Source organism: Bombina bombina, chromosome 4, assembly GCF_027579735.1.
Source record: "Bombina bombina isolate aBomBom1 chromosome 4, aBomBom1.pri, whole genome shotgun sequence".
Lineage (NCBI taxonomy): Eukaryota > Metazoa > Chordata > Amphibia > Anura > Bombinatoridae > Bombina > Bombina bombina.
Genome location: NC_069502.1, coordinates 240,815,172 through 240,830,171, shown reverse-complemented (window position 1 = coordinate 240,830,171; position 15,000 = coordinate 240,815,172). Strand labels below are relative to the sequence as shown.

Sequence of the window (15,000 nt, the reverse complement as noted above, 5' to 3'; positions counted from 1 at the left end):
GGCAAGAGTCCATGAGCTAGTGACGTATGGGATATACAATCCTACCAGGAGGGGAAAAGTTTCCCAAACCTCAAAATGCCTAAAAAATACACCCCTCACCACACCCACAATTCAGTTTAACGAATAGCCAAGTAGTGGGTTGATAAAGAAAGGAGTAAAAAGCATCAAAAAAGGAATTTGGAAATAATTGTGCTGTATACAAAAAATCATAACCACCATAAAAAGGGTGGGTCTCATGGACTCTTGCCAAGATGAAAGAAATTAATTTATCAGGTAAGTTCTTACATAAATTATGTTTTCTGTCATGTAATTGGCAAGAGTATATGAGCTAGTGACGTATGGGATAGTAATACCCAAGATGTGGAACTCCACAGAAGAATCACTAGAGAGGGAGGGATAAAATAATAATAGCCATTTTCCGCTGAAAAAATTAATCCACAACCCAAAATATAAGTTTATTCTCATAAATGAAACAGCTGTCTGAAAAACTTTTCTACCAAAAAATGCTTCATTAGAAGCAAATACATCAAAACGGTAGAATTTAGTAAATGTATGCAAAGAAGACCAAGCTGCTATTTGAGCCACAAAGCTCTTCTAGCTAAAATAGCTAAAGACATAGATTTAACATCAATTTTGATATCAAAAATGGCATCACAGATAAAATGATTAGTATGTTGAAGCAAGCAAACCATGCTAGACAAATCAGGATTCATTTCCTGTTACGCTTAACTTTCCAACCAAAAGTTTGATGCAACTGCAACATCAGCCATAGAAATGGCAGGCCTGAGAAGATAGCCAGAATATAAATAAGCTTTCCTTAGATAAGATTCAAGTTTCCTATCTAAAGGGTCCTTAAAGGAAGTACTATCTTCCATAGGTATAGTAGTACGTTTAGCAAGAGTAGAAATAGCCCCATCAACTTTGGGATCTTTTCCCAAAACTCCAATCTAACTACTGGCAAAGGATACAATTTTTTAAACCTTGAAGAAGGGATAAAAGAAGTACCAGGCCTATTCCATTACTTAGAAATGATATCAGAAATAGCATCAGGAACTGGAAAAACCTCTGGAGTAACCACAGGAGGTTTATAAACAGAATTTAAACGTTTACTAGTTTTAGTATCAAGAGGACTAGTTTCCTCAATATTCAATGTTATCAACACCTTTTTTAACGAATATACTCCATTTTAAATAAATAAGTAGATTTGTTAGTGTCAATATCTGAGGAAGGATCTTCTGAATCAGATAGATCCTCATCAGAGGAGGATAATTCAGTATGTTGTCAGTCATTTGAAATTTCATTAACTTTACGAGAAGTTTTAAAAGACCTTTTACGTTTATTAGAAGGCGGGATAGCAGAATATGCATTGTACTATTACTGATGGATACATTCTCTGCATGTAAAAGCTTATCATGACAACTATTACATACCACAGCTGGAGATATAATCTCCACAAATTTACAACAGATACACTTAGCTTTCGTAGAACTGTTATCAGGCAGCAGGGTTCCAACAGTGGTTTCTGAGACAGGATCAGATTGAGACATCTTGCAAATGTAAGAGAAAAAACAACATATAAAGCAAAATGATCAATTTCCTTATATGGGAGTTTCAGGAATGGGAAAAAATGCAAACAGCATAGCCCTCTGACAAAGAAAAAGGCAAGAGGCATATAGAAATGGGGTTTTAAATAATGAAATTATTTGGTGCCAAGTATGACGCACAACGCAAAATGAAATTTTTTGGCGCTAACAACATCCGGAAATGAAACACTCGCGTCATTGCAGACGCAACCTTGTGCAAGGAAACTAGGCGTCAACTAAGACACTGGAAATTACGAATTTGTGTCATCGGACGTACCTTCGCGCCAAAAAAATTCTCGAGCCAAGAATGACGCAATAAACATCGGCATTTTGCGACCTCGCGAGTCTAATTTTGCCCGCAAGAATTTAATGAAAAAAGCAGTCAATTTGAAAAAAGACTAAACCCCAGTTAAGAAAAATATTTTCCAAAATAAGTTTTTTTCCCAAATATGAAACGGATAGTCTGCAAAAGGAAATATACATAAACCTGGTAAATATAAATACAATACATATATTTCGAACTTTAAATTAATACATAAAGTGCCAAACCATAGCTGAGAGTGTCTTAAATAATAAAAACATACTTAACGATGACACCCATCCACATATAGCAGATAGCAGATAGCAAAACCAGTACTGAAACGGTTATCAGTAGAGGTAATGGAATATGAGAGTATATCGTCAATCTGAAAAAGGAGGTAGGAGATGAATCTCTACGACCGATAACAGAGAAACTATGAAAAAGATTTCCCGTGAGGAAAACCATAGAATTAAATAGGTGATACTCCCTTCACATCCCTCTGACATTCACTGTACTCAGAGGAATAGGGCTTCAAAATGCTGAGAAGTGCATATCAACGTAGAAAATCAAGCACAAACTTACTTCACCACCTCCATATGAGGCAAAGTTTGTAAAACTGAATTGTGGGTGTGGTGAGGGGTGTATTTATAGGCATTTTGAGGTTTGGGAAACTTTGCACCTCCTGGTATGATTGTATATCCTATACGTCACTAGCTCATGGACTCTTGCCAATTACATGAAAGAAAGGTATTTAAGGTTGCCAATTGCAAGTTGTTGTTCTTTTTGACTCTCCTCTGAAGAGTGGCAACATGCAGGCCTCAAAACAACTCTCAAATGACATGAAAACAAATCTTGTTCAACATTATAGTTTAGGGGAAGGTTTTCAAAAAGCTATCGCAGAGATTTAAGCTGTCAGTGTCCACTGTGAGGAACATAGTGAGGAAATGGAAGACCACAGGCACAGTTCATGTTAAGGCCAGAAGTAAAATATCAGAGAGGCAAAGGAAAAGGATGGTGAGAACGGTCAAAAACAGCCCACCTCCAAAGATCTACTACATAATCTTGCTGCAGATGGTGTCACTGTGCATCGTTCAACAATTCAACGAATGGTAGAGTGATGCGAAAGAAGCCTTTTCTGCACACATGCCACAACAAGAGTCGCTTGAGGTATGAAAACGCACATTTGGACAAGACAGCTTCATTTTGGAAGAAGGTGCTGTGGACTGATGAAACAAAGATTGAGTTATTTGGTCATAACAAGGGGCTTTATGTATGGCGGTAAAAGAACACAGCGTTCCAAGAAAAACACTTGCTACCCAAAGTAAAATTTAGTGGATGTTGCATCATGCTGTGGGGCTGTGTGGCCAGTGTCGGTACTGGGAATCTTGTTAAAGTTCAGGGTCGCATGGATTCCACTCAATATCAGCAGATACTTGAGAATAATGTTGAGGAATCAGTCACAAAGTTGAAGTTATGCTGGAGCTGGATATTTCAACAAGACAACGACCCAAAACACTGCTCAAAATCTACTCTGGCATTTATGCAGTGGAACAAGTACAATGTTCTAGAATGGCAACCCCAGTCCCCAGACCTTAATAGTATTGAAAATCTGTAGGGTGATTTGAAGTGGGCTGTCCAAACTCAGCAACCATCAAACCTAACTGAACTGGAGAGGTTTTGCAAGGAGGAATGGTCCAAAATACCTTCATTAAGTGTCCAGGCACTCATTGCAGGCGTCTAGAGACTGTTATTTCTGATAAAGGAGGCTCTACTAAATATTATTGCGATATTTCTGTTGGGGTGTCCAAATTTATGCACCTGTCTAATTTCGTTTTGATGCATATTGCACATTTTCTGTTAATCCAATAAACCTCATTTCACTGCTGAAATATCTCGGTGTCCTTCAGTTATTTGATAGATCAAAATTAAATTGCCCAATTATTTATAAATGAAAATCATGGAAATTAGCAGGGGTGCCTAAACTTTTGCATACAACTGTGTATATATATATATATATATATATATATATATATATATATATATATATATATATATATATATATAAATATATACACATACACTGTATATATATATATATATATATGTAAACACATATATATATATGTAAACACATATATACACATATAAATACACACATATAGATATAAATATTTAGACGTGCATGTGTGTATGACTATATTAAAGCCCTTTGCCTACCTCTGTTTTTCTTCTAACACCTGAGATCCAATATCTTTGAGCCTTTATAACCATTTTGTGCAATATTTTATTTTTAATAGTTTTAATTAGATAGTGTATGTGTTTTGTGCAACATTTTATTCAAGCATAATGGTTAATCAGAGCTCAGAGGTCGCGCTAACCCAACACGCTTTAAATTAAATTGTGCCCAAACGATCACGTTTACTTTCAACTTGCAATATGTGCACTGCTTCTGATGCGTAAAAAGGCCCGATAAACTCTATAACACTTGCGTGCAAATGATTGGGTGCCACTCGTAATCTGGTCATATATTGGATATTTCAAGGTGTTTGGCTGGGAAGGGCTCAAAAGTGTATATATGTATGTATATGTGCACATACATATTTACACACAAATACACATGTATACATACACATACATACATAATACATATATATATATATATATATATATATATACAGGGAGTGCAGAATTATTAGGCAAATGAGTATTTTGACCACATCATCCTCTTTATGCATGTTGTCTTACTCCAAGCTGTATAGGTTCGAAAGCCTACTACCAATTAAGCATATTAGGTGATGTGCATCTCTGTAATGAGAAGGGGTGTGGTCTAATGACATCAACACCCTATATCAGGTGTGCATAATTATTAGGCAACTTCCTTTCCTTTGGCGAAATGGGTCAAAAGAAGGACTTGACAGGCTCAGAAAAATCAAGCGTTTCATTCAAAATAGTCAACAGGGTCGCAAGAAGCGTGTGGAAAAACCAAGGCGCAAAATAACTGCCCATGAACTGAGAAAAGTCAAGCGTGCAGCTGCCAAGATGCCACTTGCCACCAGTTTGGCCATATTTCAGAGCTGCAACATCACTGGAGTGCCCAAAAGCACAAGGTGTGCAATACTCAGAGACATGGCCAAGGTAAGAAAGGCTGAAAGACGACCACCACTGAACAAGACACACAAGCTGAAACGTCAAGACTGGGCCAAGAAATATCTCAAGACTGATTTTTCTAAGGTTTTATGGACTGATAAAATGAGAGTGAGTCTTGATGGGCCAGATGGATGGGCCCGTGGCTGGATTGGTAAAGGGCAGAGAGCTCCAGTCTGACTCAGACGCCAGCAAGGTGGAGGTGGAGTACTGGTTTGGGCTGGTATCATCAAAGATGAGCTTGTGGGGCCTTTTCGGGTTGAGGATGGAGTCAAGCTCAACTCCCAGTCCTACTGCCAGTTTCTGGAAGACACCTTCTTCAAGCAGTGGTACAGGAAGAAGTCTGCAACCTTCAAAAAAAAAATGATTTTCATGCAGGACAATGCTCCATCACACGCGTCCAAGTACTCCACAGCGTGGCTGGCAAGAAAGGGTATAAAAGAAGAAAATCTAATGACATGGCCTCCTTGTTCACCTGATCTGAACCCCATTGAGAACCTGTGGTCCATCATCAAATGTGAGATTTACAAGGAGGGAAAACAGTACACCTCTCTGAACAGTGTCTGGGAGGCTGTGGTTGCTGCTGCACGCAATGTTGATGGTGAACAGATCAAAACACTGACAGAATCCATGGATGGCAGGCTTTTGAGTGTCCTTGCAAAGAAAGGTGGCTATAGTGGTCACTGATTTGTTTTTGTTTTGTTTTTGAATGTCAGAAATGTATATTTGTGAATGTTGAGATGTTATATTGGTTTCACTGCTAAAAATAAATAATTGAAATGGGTATATATTTGTTTTTTGTTAAGTTGCCTAATAATTATGCACAGTAATAGTCACCTGCACACACAGATATCCCCCTAAAATAGCTATAACTAAAAACAAACTAAAAACTACTTCCAAAACTATTCAGCTTTGATATTAATGAGTTTTTGGGTTCATTGAGAACATGGTTGTTGTTCAATAATAAAATTAATCCTCAAAAATACAACTTGCCTAATAATTCTGCACTCCCTGTATATATACACACACACACATACATATATATATATATATATATATATATATATATATACACATACACACACACATATATATATTTATATATATACACACACACACATATATATATATATATATATATACACACACACATATATATCTATATATATATATACAAATACAAAATTTGGTTTTTTAGCACACCTTACAAAAAGTTTAAATCAACATCTGGGAGTGCTGCCAATATGACCCAGTAATTACACAAACAAAGAGGTATCAGCGCACATCCATTTTCAAAAGCACAACATATTTTTTACTGCTGCAAAAAATTGCCTGCATATACATCAAGAGACAACTATCTTTTTTTAAATAATATTGGGAACTTAGTCACACAATATGGCCATGTTTTGCTTAGCCAGTCACCGCTTACAAGGTGCCCCAATTCGACTGGTCCTACTCTAAATCCTTTTGCCACAGAGGGCTGAAACATTCCTGCTTTTACTCTTCATAATAGAATGAGACTCCCTGGCTTTTTATTCACAACTCTTTAATATATATATATATATATATATATATATATATATATATATATATATATACACATACACATATCTATCTATCTATATATATATATATATATATATATATATATACATACACACACATTTCTATATAATATATATATATATATATATATATATATATATATATATATATATATATATATATATATATATATATACATACACACACATATACACATACATATACACTTTTGAGCTCTTCCCAGTCAAACACCTTGACATCTATCATACCCCTTTTAAACCCTTTTATACATTTATTTCAATATTAAACATATATTTTAGATAAATATATATAAAAATAAATACATAATTGTAATAGTTTATTTTAATATGTTTTATGAAACTTTTATTCTAGCCCTAACACTTTACTTCAGGACTCAAGTCAGATCTCAAGTTTTCTATTGCAGTTGTAAATTTTCAACTTGTAATATGAGCAATGTTTTGCATGGTTGCAATATCCATTGAAAGTATAGGGAACGCTGAAGGGATGTCGGCTGCTCTAAACATTTTCTGGTAAATCTTCTTTACCATGGTCTTGTAATAGCGCCCTGCTCTATCAATAGCGCTCCACTTGGAATCTGGGTCTTAGGTGGTAACTTTGATGCCACACTTTCCTAAACTTTCAATGAAAACAAAATCTGTTTCTGGCGACTTACCTCAAACCAAAGAATTCAGCTTCTATTAGATGTACAATTATACAGTTGAGTTCTATGCTAAAGGGCAATTGTCCGTAATTCTAAAAGCAGCATTTGGATGACAGTTTGTAAGTTAAAAATTTTGCTTCATCAGATACTTACCGACATTGTTAAAGTGACACTTTGTCTGGCAATCTCTGCCGCTTTTTCCAGTATCTGAAACAAAACAGGTTTTATTTGTGAACCAGTACTAAAATTGTAAACCATGATAGCAAAAAGTGAGTTGTATAATCCGCCCAGGTAATCTGTTTCTGCAGCCCTGCTGTGTTCTAAGCCTTTTTTTAAAAAAACTTTATTTACCATCTCGATCACTTAAAATTCTTATGCTTTCCACCTTACATGAATTGCTCATAAAAATTCTCTCTCTGCCCTTCATCCTCCTGTATGGCTAAAAAAAGATGTGCAAGTTTCAATCATGACCCTATCGATCATCTCTCTAGTAACACCAATGGGATATTGAGATACTCAACACATTTCTACCACATTTGTATTTGGAATACAAACATTTGCCCACTTGGTGCAATTTAAGTTTTTGTTAATGTATGCTAAAAATATATATGTCTATTATGTTATAAACATATTTGTCACTACAAAGAAACTTGGTTGCTATGAATCCCCCTTGTGTGAAATATATTTAGATGAAATAAGGAATAATAAACTTGAGCTCAAACCAGCACAAGGTAGTTTATGCCAAAAAAAGAAATGAACAAAGAAAAAAATCTAGCTTTTTAGAAGGTTACTCATCCAGTACCCCAGTATTTAGTACCTGATATGCAGTAAGGAGCCACATGCTGTCTTAAATGGGACAATGTAATGAAACAATTATCTGATTTATCATATGCCAAACAACTGCAGAAACCCTTTAAGTGTGCTGTGTTTTCTCTCTCCACAACCTCATCTTGGATGATGATTTCTGCTTTTGACTCTTCCTCACATAGCTTTTATATAGAGAATACTGCAGTATTCATATTTTCAGTATAGGTTATGGGGATTTCAACAGGCAAAAGCAGCTATTTAAAATGACAAAGTAAAACTAAAGGAGCTATTTGTAAATAATGTAATACACTACAGCAGGCAAAATGGATCAAACACATTAAAGAAGATAACTTTTTTTTTACAGTACATTGTCCCTTTAAGTTTAAGGCAAAATCAGAGCAAGAAAAAGTTTATCATACTTAAAAGTATTTTTTATGTTCTATTCTTTTAGGGCTTTATATGGTAACAGCAACTTTGCACAACTGTTTTACCTTATCAAAGGGAGGGTAATACACAGACATTTTGCTGTATTCCTGGAATTTGAGCTGTAGAGCTGTAGCGTTTTCAATGTAAGGATTGTTCCGTACCGTTCCCATGGGATTCAACAATTCTTCAAGTTCATCTGAAAGGGAGAGGTGAAATTCACTTAAACTTATTTTACATACAGGATAACCAGCTCTCTGCATCATTATTACTCTGTTTCCTAACATTTTTCTAAACCTTTCAGCCATCTCTCCAAATCTTGGTCATATTGTTTGCAAAACAGTAGGCACAATCACATTTGTATCTCTTGCCCCTTTTTAGCACACTAAGATAGAGAAACAGTGAGAGAAACATCTCTAAATCCTTGAGTATTATATGGAGCCTGATTTTCTATGTCCAAAAATTACACTTCTCTCACTTTTATAGCCACCATGCCATATACATGAATTGATATGTCCTTTATATCAAGTAGTCCAATCATTTCAAATGGTGAGAGAATACAAAAATTTCATTAATTAAATTAAAACTCTAAATATTGCATTATCATCAAGAGATGTTTTTTCAACACACATACACACTAGAAGACATGGGTTAGCTGCAGAAATCAGGTTGTAGGTTGCTTACTCCTTATTTATATAAAACTCATAAGTAACATTGACAGAGCTCCACTTCAGGGTACAACGAAATGATACATGAACAAAATCATCATGTATCACATACTGGGAGTCTGCATCCAACTGGTCTTAAAATAAATGCTAAACGTACCAGGAAAAGATGACCAGGTGTGCAAGATATGTTCACCAGTCTTCAGCTGCCCCTTGTAGTCAAACACCATGGTATTCACCCATGAAACTGGGTAGTGCTATAAGAAATAGAAAGCAAAGCAAGAACAACACATGTACACATAGCTCCTTAATTTAGATTACAGAAATAATAATTCAAGGGGATGCTTTGTAAACTCAGTAGCAATGTGAAAGCTAAGGACACCATACTCTACTCATCTAACAAATCCGCACACAACATGGTAGTATTGCTAACAAATGGGGTACAGATCCAAAACACATATGAGGTGGATTAGAAAACACAAGAGTGTCATGGATTATTATATATTCCCGGTTTCACATTAGTAAAACATAATTGTATATTCACATTTGGGGGACAGTGAATGAAGCAGAATTTATCCCAGAGGTCACTCAAGTGCCTCCACAACAAACCAGGAGGTTCATCCTAAAGCAGTGCAAACCATTGTTGGGCAAATATGTGTCAGTGTCTCCAAGAAAGATTAGGTTGTAGCAAAAAAAGGGGGGTAAATGAACATAATAAATTATATACCTTTATCATAGGATGGAACAAGGTCCCAAAAGTAAAAAATATGCAGATTCCCTAGGGCCAATGTTTTTTTTTCAAAAGTCCAGTGGCACATTGAGTGGAGACGTGTGGGACATAAGGATAAAGAGTGTTTTGTTTAAGGGGTAAAAAAAATCTCCCAGGTTGCATAGTGCATGAACATGGAAGCTATGAGCTAGCTGTGATCTTTAGGATATGAAAAGCCCAAAATTACAAAAATGATTGGAATTGCTAAACTGGATTAATTAAGATGTTGTGATTTGAGGATCACTGAGAGTAATGTCAAAAGGCAAGATTTGTGGAGGTATATACAAAATTACAAATCCTACACAATTCTAAATATTTGTAGTACCCTATAATTGGTACTGAAATATTTTCATATTTCAAGTACTGTCACTAAGACAGAGAAACCCAACTTTAAAAAGAGGTAGTATTATTGATGAGTTACAGTTCAGAATGTAAAACTAATAGGAAGCCATTCCTCAACAATCATAACAAAACATAATTTATGTAAGAACTTACCGGATAAATTAATTTCTTTCATAGTGGCAAGAGTCCATGAGCTAGTGATGTATGAGATATACATTCCTACCAGGAGGGGGCAAAGTTTCCCAAACCTCAAAATGCCTATAAATACACCTCCCACCACACTCATACCTTAGTTTAACGTATAGCCAAGTAGTGAGGTGTAAAAAGGAGTAAAAAAAGCATACAAAAAAGAGGAACTGGAAAAATAATTTGCTTTTATACAAAAATAATCCTAACCACCAAAAAATAGGGTGGGCCTCATGGACTCTTGCCACTATGAAATAAATTAATTTATCAGGTAAGTTCTTACATAAATTTTGTTTTCTTTCATGTAAGTGTCAAGAGTCCATGAGCTAGTGACGTATGGGATATAATACCCAAGATGTGGAAATCCACAGAGTCACTAGAGAGGGATAAAATAAAAACAGCTATTTCCGCTGAAAAAGTTAAATCCAAATAATAATTAAGTTTTCTTAAAAAAAAATTAAAACTCAAATTATAGGCAAAAGAATCAAACAGACAGCTGCCTGAAGAACCTTTCTACCAAAGACTGCTTCTGAAGAAGCAAATACATCAAAATGGTAAAATGTTGTAAATGTATGCAAAGAAGACCAAGTTACTGCTTTGCGAATCTGATCAACTGAAGCTTCATTCTTAAAAGCCCAAGAAGTGGCAACTGATCTAGTAGAATGTGCTGTAATTCTATGAGGCGGAGACTGCCCTGCCTCCAAATAAGCCTTGTGAATCAAAAGTTTCAACCAAGATGCCAAAGAAATGACAGAGGCTTTCTGACCTTTCCTGGAACCAGAAAAAAACAACTAATAGACTAGAAGTCTTGCTGAAATCCTCAATAGCCTCAACATAGTATTTCAAAGCTCTTACCACATCCAAAGAATGTAGAGATCTCTCAAGCTATTTTTTAGGATTAGGACACAAGGAAGGAACAACAATTTCCCTACTAATGTTATTAGAATTCACAACTTTAGGCAAAAATGTAAACAAAAATCCGTAAAACAGCTTTATCTTGATGGAAAATCAGATAAGGAGATTTACAAGAGAGAGCAGATAATTCAGAGACTAATCTAGCAGAAGAGATAGCCAAAAGAAATAACTTTCCAAGAAAGTAATTTAATATCCAAAGAATGCATAAGCTCAAAAGGAGGAGCCTGCAAATTCCTTAAAACCAAATTGAGACTCCAAGGAGAAGAAAAAGACAAACCAAAGCCTGGTTCGTATCAAATCTATTCAAAACAGTGAATATTAGGAAGTTTAGCAATCTTTATATGAAATAAGACAGAAAGAGCAGAGATTTGACCCTTAAAAGTATTTGCAGACAAACCCTTATCCAAACCATCTTGAAGAAACTGTAAAATCCTAGGAATTCTAAAAGAATGCCAAGAATAATTATGAGAGGAGCACCTTAAAATATAGGTTTTCCAAACCCGATAAAAAATCTTCTTCGAAAGATCACTGAGTCAGAGATACCTCTATGACTAAGAACTAAGCGTTTAATTTACATACCTTCAAATTTAGAGATTTGAGATCCTGATGGAAAAATGGCCCTTGAGACAGAAGGTCTGGCCTTAAAGGGACACTGAACCCAAATTTTTTCATTCGTGATTCAGATAGAGCATGCAATTTTAAGCAACTTTCTAATTTACTCCTATTATCAAATTTTCTTCATTCTCTTTGTATCTTTATTTGAAATACAAGAATGTAAGTTTAGATGCCGGCCCATTTTTGGTGAACAACCTGGGTTGTTCTTCCTGATTGGTGGATAAATTCATCCACCAATAAAAAAAAGTGCTGTCCACAGTGCTGAACCAAAAATAAAGCTTAGATGACTTCTTTTTCAAATAAAGATAGCAAGATAATGAAGAAAAATTGATAATAGGAGTAAATTAGAACGTTGCTTAAAATTTCATGCTCTATTTGAATCACGAAAGAAAAAAATTTGGGTTCAGTGTCCCTTTAAAGGAAGTGGCCAAGGTTGGCAACTAGACATCCGGACAAGATCCACATACCAAAACCTGTGAGGCCATGCTGGTGCTATCAGAAACACATGCGATTGTTCCATTATGATCTTGGAGATCACTCTTGGAAGAAGAAATAGAGGCGGAAAAATGTAAGCAAGTTGGTAAAACTAAGGAATTGCTAAAGCATCCACCATCTCCGCCTAAAGATCATTGGATCTGGAAAGATATCTGGGAAGTTTCTTGTTCAAACGGGAGGCCATCAGATCTATTTCTGGAAGACCCCACATCTGCACAATCTGATGAAACACATCTGGATGGAGAGACCACTCCCCCGGATGCAAAGTCTGACGATTGAGATAATCTGCTTCCCAATTGTCTACACCTGGAATATGAATTGCAGAAATTAGACAAGAATTGGACTCCGCCCAGGAAAGTATCCGAGATACTTTTTTCATTGCTAAAGAGCTGCGAGTCCCTCTCTGATGATTGACATATGCCACTGTTGTGATATTGTCTGTCTGAAAATGAATGAAAAGTTATATTTTTAATAGAGGCCAAGCCTGAAGAGCTCTGAAAATAGCAGAGTTCTAAAATATTGATTGGTAACCTCGCCTCTTGAAGTTTCCAAACCCCTTGTGCTGTCAGAGTCCCCCAGACAGCTACCCAACCTGAAAGACTTGCATCCATTGAGATCACAGTCCAGAAAGGATGAACGAAAGAGGCCCCTCAAACAATACGGTGATGGTCCAACCACCAAGACAGAGAAAATTGAATGTTGGGATTTAAGTATATCAGTTGTGATAACTGAGTATAATCCCTGTACCATTGATTCAGCATGCAAAGCTGCAGAGGTCTCATATGAAAACGAGCAAAGGGGTTCGCGTCTGATGCTGCAGTCATAAGACCTAAAACCTCCATGCACATAGCCACTGAAGGGAATGATCGAGACTGAAGGTTTAGACAAGCTAAAACCAATTTCATTCACCTCTTGTCTGTTAAAGACAGAGACATGGACACTGAATCTATCTGGAAACCTAAAGTGACCCTTGTTTGAGGAATCAAGAAACTCTTTTGTAAATTGATACTCCAACCATGCTTTTGAAGAAACCACACTAGTTTCATGAGATTCTGCTAAATGAAAAGACTGAGCTAGTACCAAGATATCGTCCAAGTAAGGAAACACTGCAATACCCTGCTCTCTGATTACAGATAGAAGGGCACCGAGAACCTTCCCAAAGATTATTGGAGCTGTCGCTAGACCCAATGGAAGAGCGACAAATTTGTAATTCTTGTCTAGAAAAGAGAATCTCAGAAACCGATAGTGGTCTGGATGAATTGGAATATGAAGATAAGCCTCTTGTAAGTCTATTGTGGACATAAAATGCCCTTGCTGAACAAAAGGCAGAATAGTCCTCATAGTCACCATCTTGAAAGTTGAGACTCTTACAAAACGATTTAAAAACTTCAGATCCAGAACTGGTCTGAAAGAACTCTCTCTCTTTTGGACAATGAATACTTTTGAATAGAAACCCAAACCCTGTTCCTGAAGAGGAACTGTTACAATCACCCCTGAAAGCTCTAGGTCTGAAACACATTTCAGAAAAGCCTGAGCCTTTACAGGATTTGTTAGAACATAAGAAAGAAAGAATTTTCCCACGGGAGGTCTTATTCTGAAACCTATTCGATACCCTTGAGACACAATATTCTGAATCCACTGATTCTGAACAGAAACTGACCAAATTTTCTGAAACAATTTCAATCTGCCCCCCACCAGCTGAACTGGAATGAGGGCCGTACGTTAATGCAGTCTTGGGGGCTGGATTTGTTTTTTTATAAAGCTTGGTCTTATTCCAATTTGAAGATAGTCTGTAATTGGAACCAGAGACCTTAGGGGAAGTAGTGTTTTTTTGTTCTTTATTCTGACGAAAGGAACAAAAATGATTAAGAGCCTTAAATTTACCCTTAGACTTTCTATCTTGAGGTAAAAAAACTAATAGAGGTCAATTGAGAACCAAAGAAATTCTTACCCTGGAAAGATAGAGATAGTAATCTAGATTCAGACACCATGTCAGCATTCCAAGATTTAAGCCATAAAGCTCTTCTAGCTAAAATAGCTAAAGACAAAGATTTAACATCGATTTTAATAATGTCAAACATAGCATCACAAATGAAATGATTACCATGTTGAAGCAGAACAATGCTAGACAAATCAGAATCTTCTACCTGACGAGCTAAACTGCCCAATCAAAAAGTTGAAGCAGCAGCCACATCAGCCATAGAAATGGCAGGTGTAAGAATATAACCAGAATGTAAATAAGCTTTTCTGAGATAAGATTCAATCTTCCTGTCTAAAGGATCCTTAAAATAAGTACTATCTTCCACAGGGATAGTAGTACGTTTGGCAAGAGTAGAAATAGCTCCATCAACTTTAGGGACTTTTTCCCAAAACTCTAAATTATCCACAGGTAAAGGATATGACTTCTTAAACCTAGAAGAAGGATTAAAAGAAGAACCAGGCTTAGACCATTCCTTAGTAATCATATCAGAAACAGCATCTGGAATAGGAAAAACCTCAGGAGCAACCTTTGGAGGTTTAAAAACAGA

General features: G+C 36.1%; 1 protein-coding gene across 2 annotated transcripts in view; it reads right to left on the bottom strand.

The window, feature by feature from the left end:
* PIK3CB (phosphatidylinositol-4,5-bisphosphate 3-kinase catalytic subunit beta) overlaps positions 1 to 15,000 on the bottom strand; it is an 869,120-nt gene that overhangs the window by 236,200 nt on the left and 617,920 nt on the right. For both annotated transcript variants that reach the window (XM_053709855.1, XM_053709854.1), the window contains 3 exons: positions 9,311 to 9,407; positions 8,554 to 8,684; positions 7,409 to 7,462 (listed from right to left, as the gene is read on the bottom strand). In XM_053709855.1, the coding sequence (XP_053565830.1) occupies positions 7,409 to 7,462; positions 8,554 to 8,684; positions 9,311 to 9,407 (282 nt within the window). The remainder of the gene's footprint in view (positions 1 to 7,408; positions 7,463 to 8,553; positions 8,685 to 9,310; positions 9,408 to 15,000) is intronic.